Genomic DNA, 20,569 nt, shown 5'->3' with positions numbered 1-20,569 from the left:
GGAGAAGCGTACCTTTGTACCGTACAAACAAATGTACATATCATTCTCAGATGAAATGTAAATTCACATTGGCTTTTACGCACAATCCAGTCTCCCAGTGAAATGGAGAAGCAAACAGTGGGGGACTGTATATTGGAAAAATAATAAACGGGAGTGAGTGATCATGTAGAAAGAAAAATGTTCTCGAGTCATGATGGTACAGCTACTCCTTGCTTTTATGGTCGCAAATGTTTCCACTCAATTTACTCATCTCTTTTAAGCACTATCCAAAAGATAAAATCTTTCTTTCCCTATACTGAAGGCATGATGAGGGTTGCATAAAATTAGCTTCTTGATGGGGGAACATGTCCAGAGGCAACACAGAGGACTTTGTTTCCAAAGAGTCTTGACACATTCTGCTCAACTATCCTCGAGTGACAACACAAGATCAGATATTGAATGGGGGGGGGGGGGGGAATAGTACCCCACAGACACTCTTCTGAAGATCTAAAATTGCAGTAAAAATACTGAATGTATAATTATCAGCTCTGAGCTAATACTTTCTCCAAGTGCATTTAAAAATGTTCTCCTACCATCCAGTCTGAATTGGGGATTAGGTGTGTGCACTGCGACTGTGATTTATTGGGTAGAAGTGCAGCTAAAAGCTCGAATGGTGATCTCATATCTTTCATGCATGGAAACCAGGCAGGCCAGAACCTTTAATGCTTCCTCTACTTTCTGGTTTCCAAGTGAATTTGCAATTACACCACTCCAACCCTTTCTTTGCACACTCTTGCCGGCTGTCAGAATGTGATATGGAGGGCATTTCGATATTGAAGGTCGGTCAGTCAGCACACTTAACCCCAAAGCCTTTTGACTGGTTCCCATTTAAAAACGGGCTTTAGTTTTTTTTCGGGCGGTGGGCACAGAGGTTTGAGGAGATCGTAGCAGCCGTAACTCCATTTGCGCAAGGAGCACAACACCTGGCTGTAACCAGTTTTCAATTAGCCAAATAGAAGAAATGAGTGCTAATCTGGGTTTGCACTGGAGAAGGAGTCCTGTCATAATTACAGTACACAATCTACTAAAACCCAGATTAACCTACATAGTTACACAGGTTAGGTAATGTGTCAACAGTGCATTTAAGGATGAGTGGAAAACAAACTTAGAAATAGTACACTGCAAAATGAACAAGAGAAGAAAGCAAATCAGAGAGCAAAACGTTCAAGGAGTGGAAAAAAATGAGAGGTCAATGGGACCTTGAATGAAAGATAAATGGGATCATGAGATGAAGAGGCAAGGAAAGGCAAGAGGAGGGAAAACAGTTCAAAGGAGATTAAGGATCATCTGCATTTTCCCTTTTAAAGACAGACTCCCCTCCCCCACAAAAAAAAAAATGACACCAATCTCAATGAGTGATCTCATGACAAATTGGACTGAGCAGAGGGCTGCAGACAGCGTGGAGTCTATGGTAGGACTAAGATAAAACTGCAATTGGCTGCTGCACTTCTCCTCCCACTAATCTCCAGCCACGAAAAAGTGGTGAAAGAAAAAAAATGTGTTAGAAAAATCACTGTAACAGCAAAATCCACTGTGACCACCAGTCTTTAAAAATGTCTCAAATATTGCACGCAGGCACCACAACAATATGTTAAATTCATAACGGGTCTCATGAGACCAAGAGACTCCAGAGCTGGAATCACGTGTGACAGGACAAAGTAATTCCACACTTCTTACCGTCCATTAACATTGTATGTCAAACAAGAAGCTAATGGTTTCGTTTGAAAATATCCTTTGACCTTATATAAAGGTCTCCGAATTAATTTTATGCTTCACAGATATCTAATTTTATGCTTTTATGGACTTACACATTTGCAAAAAAAAAAATAAAATGGAAGTGTCCTGAGATTTTTCTTCACTACGGAAACCACTGAGCCTGTTGGAAAATGTTCTGTTAACTACTTGTTCCAGTTTCCTTTCACCACCACAATATTAAGCTGCTTGTGTACAAATGTTGGAGGGCTTGAAATGCAATACAGAAAAACAACATTTCTGCCAGAGGAAAACTGTCATTCTTTTCTATCAAGGAGGCAGGTGCACTAATGAATTCTGTTCCACTAATGTGCTGGGCTAGCAGGTTCTCGCCGACTTCTCTCTACCTGCTGCAACTGTTCAAAATGAAATGTGAGAAATGGGCCAATTTACAGCTAAAGGCTGTTTCTTCCTTGGAGACACCAGCATAAAGATGGAGCACAGATGATATGCGGAGGTAGATGAGGAAAGATGATACGCTTGAATTTAGACAGCAAGAGCACAAAGAGGAAGAAGATATGGGACTGGATGGCAAGATGTTGACACTAATATGGGTGTCATCTCTAAGGAGGGAAAAAAAAGTGCTTAAATTGCATTTTTGGCCTTTAAGTTCTTTTTTGGCGGCTGGAGCTGAAGAACGGCTATTGATCTTTTCAATCAGTTGGCTATGCAAGAGCCACTCTGATGTAGAACAAGCAGAAAGAAAACAGGGTGTCAGCCCGAAGAAGTTTCCACCACTTGGAAAACTTTGAAAGAAAGACAAAAGAGCTGGAGAAAGCAGACAGACCAGAAGCGGTGGGAGGAAGGACGACAGAAACTAATACGAGAGGTCCTCAGCCATCTGGTCATAATTAAGTCTGAGGTCCACATGCAGCTGAAATACTTTCTCAGCTCATTGCCAGAGATCTGCTACAATATTTGATGACAGAACGCCGCAACATTCCTCTTTTTAACAAAAGCGTAGTGCAATTCATGTTCCATTTGGCATGTGAACTGCTGCCTGCTGACAAAAGGAAATCAAGCAAAATGAAGTTGCGTGAAAGCAGCTCTGTTTCTAATATACGAGCATTTTCGCAGTTATAAGTTTTGTAGTCTATCCATGCCAGCGACATAGAGTGACATGCAGAAGAGTTTAACACTCTTCCGTTAAACGGCAGACGGTATACACCTATTGCAATTCACACAAGTTACAATAATAGCAAAGAAAATTATTTTTGGAGTACATTAAAATAAGATCATCATTATTTCAGTCATTGTAATTTTGACTTTGTTGTTTGGGTGGTGTCCAGTGAGATTTTCTTGTATAACGTGTGCCTTTGCTCGATGAAGGTGATAAAATTCTTCACAGTTGATGTCATCTATTTGCTATCACTTAAGCATACTTGAGCCTGCCTGTTTATTGAAAATAGGACCTTGTGGTCCCTAATTATCTCAACAGAAAAGACTCAATAGTGAATAGAGCTGAGGGATTTTTGGTTGAAAGATAGCTGAAGGTACTGTATTAGCAGCTTTTACATTTGACTTTGACAGCACAGAAGAAAGGATACAGTCAGCCAATCGTTAGCCCTAAGTACATGAGTGTAAACTTCCCTTTGACCATCCGAAATGGACTGGGTAGCTCCAGATCCATTTCAGACAGTGCTGAATGTTAGGGACAAAGCTTTTCAATTGCTCAGACATCTGTTAACTCCCGAACACCGCTTGGAGAAGAGGAGACCGGCGGGTGGAGGAGGAGGAGGCGAGTGGGCAGCTGGGAGGAGTATCACATCTCACGACAACCCCCCTCCCTCTCAAGGGACCACTTACATTTCCCTCTGATGGTAACAGCAAAATCACCATCTGTAATTTGATTAAACATGGATAGATGGAATGAGAGCGAAGGAAAAAATAATCTTAATTAAGCCAAACCATCTACTAATCAGGATTTAAAATTCATCCTTCTCTCAACCAACAATGGAATCAGATCTTCTCAAAAAACCCTCTGGGACTCACCATCATACAAGCCACGGCGAGATGGGTACTCAAACAAGATCATTTGACGCTAATTTCCCAAACAGGAAAGCACTTAAATAGGCACTCCAATTGAGACAATGAAACATGTGCATCAATAGCAATTACCAAAAATGGACGTCACTGAATGAATGCAGAATCAAAGGTCAAACGGTTTCCAAATTATGTTCTGTGTATGTTTCTTGGAAGGATCAATCACTGTGCCACGACTGTTACAATGGTTTTCTTTACAGCATCACACTAAAAAGGTCCACAGGCTCATTGTCATTTGCTGTCAAGCCGCTGGTCCACGACGGACAAATCCGTGTCACATGTACATCACAACAACAACAAAGTAGTCTTATATTTTCCTGTTGCTGATGAATACTCCTGTTGTGGAAGAGCAATGCAATACACTCCAAATGTATTTATTTACCATATATAGCGCATTTTACCACTCGAGAGCACTCACTACCAGTGGTGCCAAACTGGTGCTACAAATGAGCTAGCGGAATATTGTGGTTCACCGCATCCAACACTGCAGTTAGATCCAACAAGACCGTTCACACAGAGGCACGGGTGTCATTTGCCAGAAGGATAACACATTTGTGCTAGCATCATCTTGAAACCTGATTGGAAAACCTCCATGACATTATGTTCATCAAAGAACAATTTTGACTGTGTGCGCACCACTTTTTTCCCACAATTTCAGAGATTAAAGGCATCTTGGAAATGGGTCTAAAACTGGGCAGTACCGTTTGATCAAGCCCAGGTTTCTGAAGCAAGGGTTGCACGGGACGACACCAGACAAAAGACTGCAGTTTATAATGGACAAAACCGATTCACCAATACCCGGGAGAACCCCGTCAAATAAATGAGGAGGAACAGAGTCATAAGGAAAGCCGGATGGTTTAATCTGGTGCACCGCATCCTCTAAAAGCGTCAAGGAAACCGCTTCAAATGACTTTAACACCGCGAAACAAGAACATGGACAGAGGGGACAAGTGTGGTGTGAGAAATAACTGCCTTAGCTGTCGCAATCTTGTCAATGGAAAAACTGCCAAAATCTATTGCAGATTTCAGGGAGAGACTGTGCAGTTTGACTCTTTAAATGTAGGTTTAAGTGCTGAATCAATAGCTTGAAATAGAACTCATGGATTAAGTCGATTTGTCTGAATAAAGTTTGACAGGTTTTCCTACTTAGCCTCTTTGACTTTGTTTTGGTAACAACGCAAGCAGTCATTCATTATTTGATATGAGACTTGGAGCTTGTCTTTTTTTCCATCTGTCTTCAGCTTTGCAGCATTCTTGTTTAGCTACACAAGATCTCTCTATAATTAATTGACTTTTGGGTATTTTCTGAGTCTTTCTTTCCACATTTTTTACCATGGGGAACATATTGTGAATGTTTATCAGTGTATTCTGGAGTTTTGGGGGGTTGTTAAAAAAATATATATATATATTTTATTTTTTTTGCATTTGCAGACCCCCTGAGGCTCCCCCAAGGAAAACAATCCTAGTTTCACCAATGGTTTATGGGCTCTTACACTTTAGGCAGTGTCTACATATATTTAACAACTATGGCTTTACTTACAATATTGTGCTCTTCCAAGAAAATCGGTGCGTTCAACATCAATGTAATTTACAAACGGTAAATAGCATACAGTCCATATATTTCAATGAATCCTCATTTCACTGTGAGTGGTGTGGCAGCCAACTCAGCTCCCATGAGTGTTCCCACAATCCTGGCTGCCTCCACCTGCACTGCCTCAGGTGCTGCTTTACTCGCATAGGTACAGCAGCAGCACAGCATTGGAATGCAGATGTTTCTGCTGTTGGCTCGAGCATCGTAAATCCATTCAGTCATACCTGAATTGAAAAAAAAAATGCTCGCTTGAATATGTCAACTGAATGGAGTGTATTGCAATTACAAAATGGCTCATCATCCGCAAATAAAATGTGTTTGTATATGCAAAGCAAAACAATCCTACATTACTTAATGGTGGTGGTGTGTGCATGTGTGTGTGCATGCACGTGTGTCTGGGACTAGCAGTTCTCCAAATAAGCGTTTCAGACTGCGTGCTTGCTTCATGCTGTTTCTCTCCCACTTTAAAACAGAAGAGAATTAAACAGTGAATATTAAAATACCAGATTGGCCAACCAAACCATAAAACAAGAGTCCTGTATCTTCAGTCTAACTTGCAATTTGAAACAAAATAGACAGACTAACTGAAACTAATACTAATCCTCAGGAATTTCAACACCAATACAGTACAATACAAATTCATTTATATAGCGCATTTTACAAATGCTGCAGCTGTAACAAAGCACTTCACATATAGCATCGAGGCAACCGCAAAGAGACTGAAAATAGTAAATTGAAATACAAATTAATATACAATTGTGGAACAATAATAGCCAAAAGCCAAAGAATAAAAATGGGTCTTTAAACGAGTTTTAAAAATGCTAATTTAGTTCCCACAAAGTATTAACACATATGGGATACAAGAATGTTCACAACCATATGCTTTACTCCATTGGAACAATGACTATTAATGTTGATGACTAGGAGACCTTCTCTGGCCCTTCTTTCTGATTATTTTCTTTTTTTTACACTGAATGTCTTCCTGTAGACCTCAGTGATAGCCTGCATTTTGCAGTACAATGTGGTACAACACTGAAAGCATTCAAATTTAAATCCAGATTTACCTGTATACTGTAGATGTACAGTTCAATCACTGTATTTATGATTACTTTGGAAAAAAATGGAAAATTCCTCACCTTGCTTTAATGGGCTTTCTTTGGCCTGTACACACCCTTCTACAAAAGATTTAGTAGAAATGGGTTAAGTGGCCTTGTATAATCCTGCGCACAAATAGGCAAAGATGATAATTCAACCCCCTTGGTGACGGTAACAATGCCAGCCGTCTTTGCAACAGGGAAAACATTATTAATGGAAAGTGAAAAAGGAGGGTCAAAACTTGCTTCCAAATATAAATTGAGACAACAATTTCACACCTGGAGTATTTATTTGACTAGTGTGTGCCAAATAATGGTGTATAATCCTCATTGAAGCAGCTGAACTGAGTTCAAACCACATTTACCTGCAGGAGAAAGACCACCACTGAACATGTTCTGTTCAACATGACTTTATCAAAACTCATAGACAGGTGGCAAAAGCTGCAAAAATTACATGGCAGTAAATGCATTATGTCCATTAATGTACGGTTACATGCCAACACTAAACCTGGTGTCGGATAGTCAAATATTTAAAACGTTGTTGATGCTCCAGATTCTGCAGCGGTAATTTGAGCGCTATCTAAATTGCTGAACAATGCAGGCTTTAATGTTTTATGTGGTCTCTGACCCCAAGTCACAAGAACAAAGAACACGGAAAAAGCATGGAGGAGGGAAACATGAAACTCGAAGATAGAAGATACGTACAGTATTTCACCTTCTCAGATGAACGATAACATTGCAGTTGCCATCAATCACATACTATCGGGCACAAAGACATTGCTCACTTGTCAAGGCAACCATTTTCAAGAAAAACACAAAAAAGGACATCTAATGATGCACCGGTAAAGCAGAAACAAGGGAATATTTGTTTAAAAATGACCTAAATGATCTTTTTCACATTAGTGTGTGTACTGTAGCTAAATGCAAAGTAGAAGTTGGGAGGGGTCATTTAGGACTTTGGGCTCAAGTCACATCCCAAATTGCATGCTTCAGAAAACACAGACAATCTCAATATACTGTATGGCAGGAAGGGAAAAAAAGTGTTATTGCACTCTGGGCAAGCACTATAATTGAACATATGCATGGCAACGCATTTCCGGTGGAAAGGTCAAGACGGCGTAAGAGTTTCTGCTGTCAGTACATTCCAAGCTGGCATGCCCTCTGTGATATATTTTTTTATATGCATATGTGATATCATCGAGTTGTCCAAAAGGTATATGCATATTTTGGTGAGAGTCCTTTTCAGGGTCAAAATGGCATCAGACGTTTCCAAAGACAAGATGATTAACTCCTCCAGCAAACACTGCAGTGTGTCATTTAAGATTGTCAGATTGCTTACATGCCAGCCAGGACAGTAATGCCACCTTACATCAAATGCGGAAATGCTGAGTCCATTAAAGATGACCTTATTGGGCTGCAACTAAACATGTAAAATGTAGTACATCTTTGAGGTATGAAATGATTTGAAATAATGAAGTATGGCGGGGAGCCACAGTTTGGTGTTCTTCAGTCCTCATTACTGAATCTATCTCAGCCTGCTTGTCAGTCACAGTCTGTTTCCCTTGTTAAGAGAGTAGAATCATGAATCTCCCATAGGAGAAAAACCCACAGAGGATTCAGAAGGGCTCTTGGCCCATATATTTTCACAGTCATAAACACTAGTCTCATATTAAATACATGCCTCAAAAGTATAAATTCAAACTTGGATGAGAAAGAACTGAATGACACAGAGAAGACTCCACTGAGTTTTTTTTCCAACAGGATTTTATAGCAAGTAGTTGAAAACCAAAAAAATAAATAAATCTAGCCACTCTGGCATGAAAATTAAGGCAAGGCAGCTAAAGATCAGTCATTGTGGGTACTGGGAACTAAAACAATTTGCTCCGGGCTTGGTTGTTTCTGTGACCCGAGAAGACATGCTCCGTGAGGCCAGAGTGTGTGTCTGCTACTCTATCTGACAAAAAAAAAAAAAAGAAAGTTCCTTTATAACTGCCTGAAAGGAGTATCGGCGCTTAGTGATCTTTTCTTCTACCATGAACGGTGTTAGGAATACGCTAGCAGATGAAACGGAGTCATTCTTATCTCCAATAAATATTTGTAATGTTGAACACACAGGTGCCATCTTAGACAATTACCGTGTGGCTATAGTGTAGCCGCCAGGGTCACACTCGCACAAAATTAAGCCTTCAAAAGGGGGCTTATGAATCCTTTCTCTGACAAAATGGAATTAGTGGGCGTCAGTTGGTGGCAGGGTGGTATTAGCAGTGCTTTTCACGTCTCAATCCAAACTGGATCATAGACTCTCTAAGAGCATTCTAGCAGTCGGTCACCACATCCAACACAACATCACTCGGAGACAGCTGCAAGGCCGAAGGACTGAGCCGATCCTGTACCGCGCCAACTGGACTAAGTCCAGTAGGAGCTATAAAAGAATGCGGGATTGTGGTTTTTACAGCTCGACACTGATAAACGCTGTGAAACAGGCAAAAGTATGTGCATTTTCAGGACGTACGATGAAAGAATATGTCTCAAGTGGCATTGACAGCCCATTTTGGAATAAATTTCAAGCGAGCTTGTGTATGAAACGGTATATATGCAGGCTGATTTCACACCATGGGAGCTTAACCAGTGAAAGGAATCAAGTAGAAGTCAGTTCCACCTCAGAGACCAAGGAAATGTTTTCCTATTGATGTGGTCCATCAAGTCAGACCTTGTTTTTTACTCCCCATAGAGGCTCACAGAGGCAGGCACCTCCTGAGCAGCTGACCACACCCGTGGAACAATGACCTCGATAAACTCAAACAGAGTAGCGTTTGCTCTAACAGGGGCACTGGAGGGTAAAAGAAAAACGTGTGGTAAATCAGAAATGGGTGCTCTCAGGCTTGGAGAAGAGCATGGAAATAGACGGTTCCACATATAAAATCAATTTTCACATTTACGACTCGTGATCCAAAAATCCATCTCTACACACATTGTGGGTCATTACAGTTCCAAAGAATGAGGATTGATGAGAGCGGGATGGCCCAGTCACAATTGCATCTATTGTTTCTGCCTGTGTATTTTGACACTGGCCTCTCAAGAGGACCTAGCCTGGCAAAAACCTGCATTTTGTGTATACTGCGAACAAATGTGCGTTGGCTTTGTACTCGAGGCAGCTCTTCCCACTGTCTTCCATCACTGTCCAGTTTTCCCTATGGGAAAAGCGGACTCGGGATTAACAGCACCAAGATTTCAGATGGATTGCTGAGTCGCAGTTCCCTCCTACTTACCTGCCCTGGTCCCCACCCCGCACCACTACATTTTTACACCCCAAGAGGCCAGGGCCATGAGGGCCACATCCAATTCCTCTTGACATGCTGAGCCATAAATACTATGCAGTGTAAAAAAAAACAGCTAGTGCTATCGGTCCCAATCATTAATCATGCCTGTTGCATTACTCTCACCCTCTCACTCTTAAACTCACAACCCATATCTTGGAAAGCTATCTTTCCCATAGCCTCCAACCCACCACATTATGCTATCAAATCTGGAATTGTATGGCTACAGCTTTGCATCAATTAAATCTCTATCTTCAACCCTTGCATCCAGCCTCTTGTTCCATGTTTCCCCAGATGTATATCTCGGTCTCAACTCTCAAGTTATCGCATGAACAGGTTATGACTGACAGACACCAAAGAATGTATAAGTACATATATGGAATTGAATGCATTTGAGTGACATTTCTTCAGAACATTTTGACACGAAAATCAGGGAAATTCCTCGGATTTTCTTCTGTATCAGTTTTCCCTTCAATACATAGTAATTGTTGCATTACAGTCAGGGGTGCATACGGTCCGAGGAGGGAAATTACCATCTATTCTAAGCTTTCATGGTACAAGGGTGTATCAATAGAGTGCAGTATTTGTTGGAAGGCACTGCTTTGCTAAGCTTTGCGATTAACTTTTACAGCTTGGGAACATTTGGTAATTCTAGAATAGGCACACAAATTTTGGAGACCAATAATTTGTGCTTTGGGGTATACACTGTAAACAAAGAAGCAAGAAAGTCTGTCTGTACTCCAATGAAACTGAAAGAAAGTCGTTTTTGTAAACACCAAAAAAACAGACAGATGGTGAGTGAGATAGTGATTTGATCTAAGGGGATAAAAGAGCGATACATTCTATACAAACAGCAATGTGTCAACTTGGTAGCGTAAGCATCTTTGGTTGTATTCAGACTGCAGGCATATCTGATTGCAATCAGATTCCTTCTCAAATTCAATTTTTATGGCTGATGGTCCACACTGTTTTCGGCAAGTATCCAAATAGGATCTGGCCCTGTTCAGTCTGGGCCACATCATTGATCCTTCTGTCAGGTCTCCATCGGAACAATGTCGGAACAGAGGCATCGTCCAACACGTGTAGCGTTTGACGTCATAAAAATCGCAACAGAGGCAACAACAAGGTCAAACATCCTCACAGAGCGATAAGGCAATGTATTTTCTCTTCTGTCCAGGGACTACTGCTTTCACGGAGCGTCAAAACTGATTGGTGTGTTTGGACCTCTTCAGACTATGAAGCATACTATCCAAAGACGATATGAAACTAGGAAATTGGACTTCATGTACATTGTGACTATTTGGAAAACAAAAGAGCCACTCAATTTCAATCTGGATTGCCAAAAAAGCTTAAATTGGCTGACAGTCCGAAAAAGGCCTTTGTTGCAGTTCTAAATAACTTCTGCTGATGTTCTTACCCATTTTTACTCTCTCCCAGCACCTCTTGATGGTTTTCCTTGACTCTCGTTCGTATTCCCAATCTGATTGGTGCCACTGGCTTTAGGAACCAGACAGAAAGCTATGAAGCACTACAAAGAAAGACCATCCTTTTTCACTCAAGGAAAGGCCATCCTTTTTTCACTGGCCACAGAGCCCATAAATAATTCTCGAATAAGTTGGTGAGCTTGCAGAACATCTGACCTCAGAAACATGAGTGTGGCATGCCGTCACACACAGGTGAGGAGGCTTTATATCATCCGCATGGAAACCATTACACATATGGTATCTGGTAACTCCAAAAAAAACAAGCTTTCTTTTGACTTGGTCACAGTGTCACATACCATGTTAGCCTAGCTTTAAAACAAACACAATACATTGAAATTCCAGCCTTTCTGCAAATGTAATTGATTATACAATGGTGATTTAAAAGCAATCCAGACACAAAGTAGAAATGCATGCTCATAGATGACCACATTATATCGCTTCGCTTTTCCAACAATACATGTAAATCTATACAGATTATAAACATGTTTAACAAAACAATGAGAGCTTGATGATAACATCAAAACTAAAATTAAATTCCAAAACCACACCAATGTACAACACAAATTTGCTTACGCAAACACACAAGTTAAAAACGTCCCAGGTAAAACTGACCCCAAAAGACACATTTAATAGGCACGCACAAAAATCAGTCACATTAGGAGCTCACTTTCCCTCCTGTGATCAAATCAAGATATGTTGAGTTTGTAACCTGCATCGCTTAACACTTCACCAGTCGAAATGTGACCTGTGGAGATTCCATCAGCACCTCTAATTGATTTGAGGGTACTTTTAGCCCCACCACCATCTTTCCCTTCAAATTTTTTTTAATACACACTCGAAGCAGTCCACATTGTCATTGCAACAAAGTAGAGGGTCACTTACCATTCCTCAGCATCTTTCACACAAAAAATAAAAAACTACAAAAAGGGTAAGCCTTCAACTTCTGTATTCAAATCTTGTTGATAAGCCAATCAAAAAGCTCTTGATTCACAAAGTATTGATTAATGCAGAGCAGATAGCAGAAACTAAATGTCACAGCCTTTTTCCACAAACCTCACCCTTCTGATGTGTTAAAGCAACCAAATTATAAGATAGAAATTTACCAAATTGATCAATCAATTATCTTTTCCAAATATAGCTCATTCATGCCTCATCTCCAACACATTTCAAATTTCTTCTCATTCCATGACATGGACAGTAAGTAGCATAAAAATACTGTGGAGGAACTGTGTTCAGATGTCATTTGGTATTTCAAGCTCTATAGTTTGTTCCACATTCTAATTTGGAAATCCTTGGAAAAGAAGCATTTTGTACACAACCAAGTAAACACACCACACATACACATTACGGGAGTGTCATGGGATTAAGAATTTTGAAGACTGCTATTTTGTTTACAATGTGGGATGACCAGGGATGCCTCACCCAGTTTAGGCACACGATGCTGAGGAGATTTACAATAGGAGGGAATGTTACAGGCATGACTCACACTGTGTGAATCTTTTGTACATTAGGTCTAAATTAGCGTCACAAACATGACATGGGAGGACAGACGGCTCTGCGACATGATAGACAGACTAAACATGGTATTTAAACAGATGTTTTCTATTATTTGTTATCGGTCAAGGGACATTTTGTTCCTGGTTTTGAGGCAGTGCAGTGTGGCATTGGCAATGTTGTAAAAATGATTTATAGGCTCTCTGACAAATTACAGAGCTTGATCTTTCTCAGGGCATCTTGTGTGTTCTATGACACTGGTTAAAAATATGCTTTATATATTTAAATGACAATGATTTTAGATAAAAGTCAAAGCTGTGCTTGTTTTTTCTTTATTTCATAATTCCATGACCAGTTGACGATACTTCTGGCTTAACTGCTTTGTTGAAATTGTGACGTTTTGAAACATTTGGTTAATATAAGTATGCAATCAGTCTATAAAACACCTTCAATATTGTGAAGCAAAACAAATTTGCAAGTTTCATGTAAAAAGACGTTTAGAAGTCTTACGTTACGTCGCCATTTTCAGCAAATAGCTGTCAGAAAGTAGAAAATTATTCATACAGTTTGCGCCGCACACCACGAAAAGGTTAATTGATTAGCGCTACACCAAAACAGTACTGTAACAATGTTCCTAAGATCAGTTGTTCAGTGTACATTCTCAGTACATGCTTTTGGAAAAATAATCTGCATATAATGGGTCGAGTGACTGTTGTAATATTTAATGATGGACCCTGCAATGCTTACATGCACTCCTTTATTGAGGAAGGGCATGTTGTCCTGAAAGCGGGTCTCATTGATGTTTCTAGCAGATACGCTGCACAGCTGTAGAATTCATTAACACATGTTCACACTGCATTTACATACTCTGCTCATAATTCCACATTTTCCACCAAAACTTGTTTTTGAGTTCAACATTCAGGGTGAGATCATCTACATTAATGATACTTTATTTGAGACTATCTTAATTAGTTTGGAGGGCATGGGCTGCTAAATTGAAACACATTGAGTTAACAATCATCACCTACAATTCATCACAGTTGTAAAAGTTACACTCTGCATCTGGCACTAGTCATGAATTCTCAAAAGAACATCAGCTGCATGCAGCATGTGTCACTTGTCTTAAGTATAAAAATGTAACATGAGGAGAAAGTGCAGACACATTTTCTAAACAAAACTTAATAATAGATTACTTATTACCCCTTATATGTGAATGGTGTTTTTTTGTGAGTGTTAAACCTCATTTCTCCATTGCTTGTCAAAAAAGCGCCCCCTTGTGGCAAGAATGTACAACAGCCATTTCAGTGCCTTCATATTTGATACATTCCAGATGATTTGAGATAGTTTCCTTGGTAGACAGCATGGAGTGTGAGCTATGAAAGAATGCTGCAACAACACATTTTTCATGCAAGCATTTAAGTCTTTCAATTGTGTTACGGGTAAAGTGGCAACTCATTCGTGTCATCATTTACATGACAATTTATCATCTATTTGCCTATGATCATCATTAAAAGGTCGACCAAAACAAGTTATGTTCAAAAGTTCAGCTCTTAGGCTATTGTACTGACAATGCATTGCAGACAGTTGTCTCTTGGTTAATTGCTTCTTCAAAGTCAGAAAAACTAGGATCTGTAATAATCCAACTATGTCGTGGTTAAAGCTAACCACTCTTGAGTTTCTTGGGGTCTCAATATGTGCCCTCTCTGCAACTTGTAAGTTACATATGTCCATAATTGGCAAAAGAAAGTGGGGAGGGAAAAAAACTCACCTTCTTCCGGGGCTGCCATTTCATCATATTTGTAAACCAATATGGGCCAGCATTAAGATATTACAGCAGAATGGAATGTAGATTGGGGGAAATCCGGGGCGCAAGTCATGCTGCTGCCACTTCACATGTTCTCCATAGGGCGACGCATGCTGAGATGTGCTCGGCTCAGTTTGCGGCAATTTTTTTATGGAGCTAGACAGCGCAGTTGACGCGACTCATAGACCGTTTAAATCCAGTTGTACTCGGTGAAGAAATCAGAGCCACGGTGTCGGTTGTCAGCGAGTGCGCACGATGGTTTGCGTGCGTAAATCCAAAGGCAGGAATCCGCTGTGGAGCCGCTCACTCCCTTGGCTGGAGGTACGCAAGGATCGATGCCTCCACGTCTGATCCAAGCCAGAAAAATCGTTTTTAACTTTTTCAAAACGTCTTCCCAAGTGGGAAACACTGTCAGACTGCGTCCAGATGGTCCTCGTGAATCCAAGGAAAACACGCAAAAACGGGAGTGCGTCTCAAAATGTAGAAATAAACATCACAGTGTTAAAATATCTCTTTTTTTTTTTCTCCAGTGGCGAAGAAACACTTTTCCCCCGGATGTTCTCGTAGAGAAACAGTTACAAAAAAAGGATCCAGGCAAGGCAAGACAAGAGGAGGGGGGGATTATTTTCAACAGAGAGGAGGGGGCAAGAACCCCCAAAAAATCCCTGGAATTTGTGAGGAGCTGGAAGGATAAACTGATTCGCGCAAGAGCAACAAACTGGACTGAAGCTTTCTGATGACTTCCTTCCCTTCGCTCTTTACAGTACTCACTAGAGGAGGCAGGAACGGCAGGCAGGGTCATAGCGCCGCCGCCGCATCCAGAACTGGGGGTGGGCTGTGTGTTATGGAGGACCGTGCAAAATTTAAATAAATAAACCTTGAAATGTTTAATGACAATGTCATTAATTAACTAAATGTTCCATTTATTAATTAAATATGGAAATAAGTAAATCTATGTGTTATCAAATGTGTCATTATTCAAATAAATATCCAATGATTACAGGTATAATTATATATATATATTTAAAATTATACGTATAATTAGAGAGGGATCAAATGTGTCATTATTCAAATAAATATCCAATGATTATAGGTATGATTATATATATATATAATTATAGGTACAATGAGACAGAGAGAGAGAGAGAGAGAGAGAGAGAGAGAGAGAGAGAGAGAGAGAGAGAGAGAGAGAGAGAGAGAGAGAGAGAGAGAGAGAGAGAGAGAGAGAGAGAGAGAGAGAGAGAGAGAGAGATTTTCTAAATTTTAGCGACCGCTCTGTCACAATAATGCGACCAGCGCGGTGCAGTTGCGCGCTACAGTTGCGCGTTTGGCGGTCGCTGCAGTTGCGCGATCGGACAAAATTAAGCTTCCTGTGCACTGAGGTCCACTTAAATTTCGGAAAGTACATCAGGACTTTAAAATTATTTTCTAAATTCCAGCGATATCTCTGTCACAATAATGCGACCATCGCGGTGCAGATGCGCGGTAGGTGACACGCTACGGTTGCGCGTTCGGTGGTGCGCTGCAGTTGCGCGATCGGACCAAATTAAGCTCCCTGCGCACTGAGGTCCACTTAAATTTTGGAAAGTCCATAAGGACTTTAAAAATATTTTCTAAATTTTAGCGACCGTTCTGTCACAATAATGCGACTAGCGCGGTGCAGTTGCGCGGTCGGCGGCGCGCTACGCTTGCGCGTTCGGCGGTGCGCTGCAGTTGCGCGATCGGACAAGATTAAGCTCCCTGCGCACTGAGGGCAACTTAAATTTTGGAAAGTACATCAGGAGTTTAAAAATATTTTCTAATTTTCAGCGACGGCTCTGTTACAATAATGCGACCAGCGCGGTGCAGTTGCGCGGTCGGTGACGCTCTCAGGTTGCGCGTTCGGCGGTGCTGCAGTTGCGCAATCGGACAAAATCAAACTTCCTGCGCACCGAGGTCCACTTAAATTTCGGAAAGTACATCAGGTCTTTAAAAAAGTTTTCTAAATTTCAGCGGCCGCTCTGTCACAATAATGCGACCAGCGTGGTGCAGTTGCGCGGTCGGCAACGCGCTACGGTTGAGCGTTCGGCAATGCGCTGCAGTTGCGCAATCGGACAAAAATGCGCAAATGAAAAAAATGACGTTTTTTTGTTTTTGTTTTTTTTTTGCTTGGAACGGAATAAAAAAAATGTCCATTATTTGTAATGGGAAAACATGATTCGGAATTTGAAAGATTCACTTCTCGAACAGCCTTCTGGAACGGATTGTGTACGAAAACCGAGGCTCCACTGTATTCTCAAACATCCCCTGATCTTAAACTCCCAGGAGGGCAAGGAAAAACTAAAAAAAAAAAAAAAAAAAACTACTGGGGGAAAAATGAGAAACCTTGAGAAGAGACCACAGATCCTTCCAGGATGACCAGGCTGCAATGGATGCAGAGAAACTATAGATACACGGCTATCATATTAGAAGAAAAGAGTAAATCGTAGTAATCACAGGGAATATGACGTCAAAACGTGCATAGTACAGGTGGGTATATTGATTCATCAATGCTTTGCAATCGCTTCGCACACAACTGAATATCGATTCAACAAATCGTCTGAATCGATTCACCTTCCTGCCAGTGTGTGTGTGTGTGGGGGGGGGGGGGAGTTTATGGATATACAGTATTGTTCAATTAATACAGTTCATAGAGGTTTAAACCCGAGTGTCCTTTGTGGAAAAGCCAAATTTTCTGATACAGATCCTGCATTTACCGGGTTCTTAATTGAGTAGTGACAAAACACGTGGTTGGCACTCCTTCATAGTCTGTGAACCTATTGAAGCACCACAAACTGGAAATAAACATCTCTGACAAAACAATTCTGAACCTGGCTAATTTGTTCTCATCACCTAGGTGCGTGTTATCGTGTCTGACAGATATGAAAGGGTAACAAGCTGTTAACTGTGGTAACATTATTCTAATAATAACATCACACATAGCAACAACTGTGACTAGTAGCCTAGTTTTCTGTCCATAGAGGCTGCTGTCCTTTTTGAATTGTTGCCACAAAAACGCAGTATTCATGAAGGATGCTGAGGCCTTGGATTTTGAAGACAACTACAGCCATGTTTATGTTCCTGTTTTTCCTGCTTAGAGCAGCTGTCATAAGCAGAGCACAATGTAATAATTTACCTGCAGCCTTTCCGCAAATATGCCTGCCAGAAATTGTATTTTAGATATGCTTTGTCCACAATGTCAAAACATCTGCAACTATTTAACACTTAGCAGACTTTGTATGATTTAAACTAAATAATAATATTTTACTCTGAAGAAAAATAACTCAATGCACACGCTGGCACTGTCCCCAAACACAGCAATCACCAAGCAATTATTGATGTGGAACCATGTTTACCGCAGCCGCTGAACGCCATTGCCGAATACGTGATAGAATTAACACTGTAACGGGATTACGGTTCATTCATAAATTGTTATCTCAATGTAGCAGAAAGGCAAATGAAAGAAGTGGTCGATATGGAAGGGTAGTGTGGGGAGTTTAAACAATAAGTGTTGTGATTTAAATTGGTTTAGGTAATGGAGTCTATGGAGCTGTGAGTGTGGTCAATATGACGGGTCACAGGGGTACAGGGTGCTCACCGGGGTCACTCGGATAACAAAGGACCGGCCGGAGGAGGGGCTGATCCGACATATGGCCACATGGGTGAACTCCTGCTGTGCACAGGGTGTCCACTTGGTAATCCACAAGGTTGAACACGAATCAAAGTTAGACACAAGGCAACCAAGCAGAGCAGGGAAGTGGGCACGAGCTAATGTAACACCATCTACAACTTGTAAATTAGAAATAGCATCTTTACATGGTCAATAAATAACCAAACGGTACCTTTCTACTGATGCCTGCTGGCACTGAACCACATCCAGCCCGCCACCCAAAGTTAACATTTATGTTCTCTTTCAAGCACACAGAGACGTTGTAAAACAGGTATGAGAGGCTTTCATGAAAGGCATATGTTTGATGATCAATCAAAGGCCACTTCTGTGTGCACCCAGACTGGAGCCCGTCATCTGGCATCTCTATCCAGAAGTGGCTCCCTCTGCATGCCTCTGCTTTTCCAATCAGAGTTGCACAGGAAATCAGACTTCTGGCTTCAGAGGGAAACAAAAACCTCCTCTTTCACTCTACAATGCTTAAAGCTGTTTGGGGGGAAAAAAAAGAAAAACGTTTGTGCTTCCTAATCTTGTTCCTGCCAAGTACACACTCAAAAATGTTTCCACGATGTGCTGTGATTGAGGGTGGATACATTAAGATGAGTCACACTGGTCTATACTGTGAACTGTGTTTCTACTGTCGCCGATTGGCAAACTTTTAACTCCTTTCACACTGTGATGGATTCAAGGATATCCAAGAAAACGTTCCATATGTTCTAGCTTCTGCCATGCCACTCCACAATTTGCATTAAGCTGCCTCACCATGACTACTTAACTCTGGGACTTTTTATGTTCTTAATTGCACAGCCATGTTGAGTGTTCCTCCATATCACTCAAGCTGATGATGCAACAGCTGCCTGCCTATATTGCATACATATTTGTATACTCTTGTGCACTTTAGGCTTGTTACATATTCAAATACGGTGGTATCGCAAGAAAAAAACTTCATTTGTCCCACTGCACCCCTCAATGAACTAAGAGAAAGAGATGCACAGCCAGCTTCTTTCTTCATGTGTTGCAAATTTATTTTCCTACATCCCCTGTCAATGCATATGCCTCCAGAGCAGAACAACTGTGCAACATATTTTTAGGAATCAGAGCAGCAACATTAGCATAGCAGGGGCTTATATCATGTCCCATGTCCTGATTACATTAGTACCGCTAATACATATTTAGCCAACACATCATTCCTTGTTTTCCGATGGCAGCCTCCGTACCACTATATTTAGTCCTTCCCGAGCCTCCGCTTCTGTCGCTCAACCCAACCAATCGAAGCAGATGGCCCCTCACTGAGTCGTCCCCGAGGCTCTATCCAAGGTTCCTTCAAGCTAAAGGGCAATTCGTCCTTGCCTCAGTCACCACGGTACTTGCTGATGTGGGGTCCCGTGAGGTCCCTTTAATGCATAAGTAGTGTCCATATCAAAAGCGCCTTGAAGAAATTAAATAAAAATAAAAAAAAACCACAACAGTTTTGTCAATTTGCTGCCTTGGAGGAAAAGCTCAAATACAATGAGGTGACTTGAGTAAGAATTTTAGGAATTGTATGCATTTATGTATCTTTGCTATGCAATTCAAGGTCTAGGTTGTAATAAAGCATTCTGTTCAAATGTAACATCTCCTATGGCATGCTCTTTAACATAACTGACATACAATGAATGCATGTATGTCAACATAGCAAACGGAAAGAGGGATGTGTCTGCTGCAGTCAAGTGGAAGACCATGACAACTGGCCTTGAGGACCCATTAGTCCTAATTGGCCATCAACGCAATGACAGGCATCAGTACACAGTCAACAACTAGACAGAGAGCTTTGCTACTGAACTTTGGTTTTAAAAGCATCCACCAGTCCTCGACTGTTTATGCAGCAGCTCATTTGCCAGCATGTGTCGTGAGTGTGCATCTGCTTGCATACTAATCGCCAACATGATGTAAAACATGCAACATTCAGATGATGCTGAGGTGGGGGAATTTTTGATTCAGACCCAAAACTCTGAGCTGATATGAAAAGCACTCCAACTGCTCTTCTGATTGTTTGAAGGTAATTGATTTTTGCACGGACTCTTGCTCTTGAATTCCAACACAGAAGAGTTACAGCGAGCCCATCCGGGCCTCCCAAACCTGAGCGGTTTCTTTTATCGTAAAGAGGAGCCTTTCAATTGCAGGGGTTAATATTTCACAATATGACCAAATTCAAAAATGTCTCACATATACATGTGTGCGTACGTAATCACGGGTTCTGTCAGCCAGCTTAATTGCTTTAATTGTG

General features: G+C 41.0%; 1 protein-coding gene across 2 annotated transcripts in view; it reads right to left on the bottom strand.

The window, feature by feature from the left end:
* LOC147057949 (tetratricopeptide repeat protein 28-like) overlaps positions 1–15,318 on the bottom strand; it is a 102,108-nt gene extending 86,790 nt beyond the window's left edge. For both annotated transcript variants that reach the window (XM_085910583.1, XM_085910585.1), the window contains exon 1: positions 14,583–15,318. In XM_085910583.1, coding sequence (XP_085766709.1) covers positions 14,583–14,609 — 27 coding nt within the window. In that variant the 5' untranslated portion in view covers positions 14,610–15,318. The remainder of the gene's footprint in view (positions 1–14,582) is intronic.
* Between the last annotated feature and the right edge of the window lie 5,251 nt (positions 15,319–20,569).

This window comes from Syngnathus leptorhynchus, chromosome 4 (genome assembly GCF_054491065.1).
Source record: "Syngnathus leptorhynchus isolate UIUO chromosome 4, UIUO_Slep, whole genome shotgun sequence".
NCBI classification, from domain to species: Eukaryota; Metazoa; Chordata; class Actinopteri; order Syngnathiformes; family Syngnathidae; genus Syngnathus; species Syngnathus leptorhynchus.
Note: the sequence above shows the minus strand (reverse complement) of the source record. Positions and strands in the feature narration are given on the sequence as shown.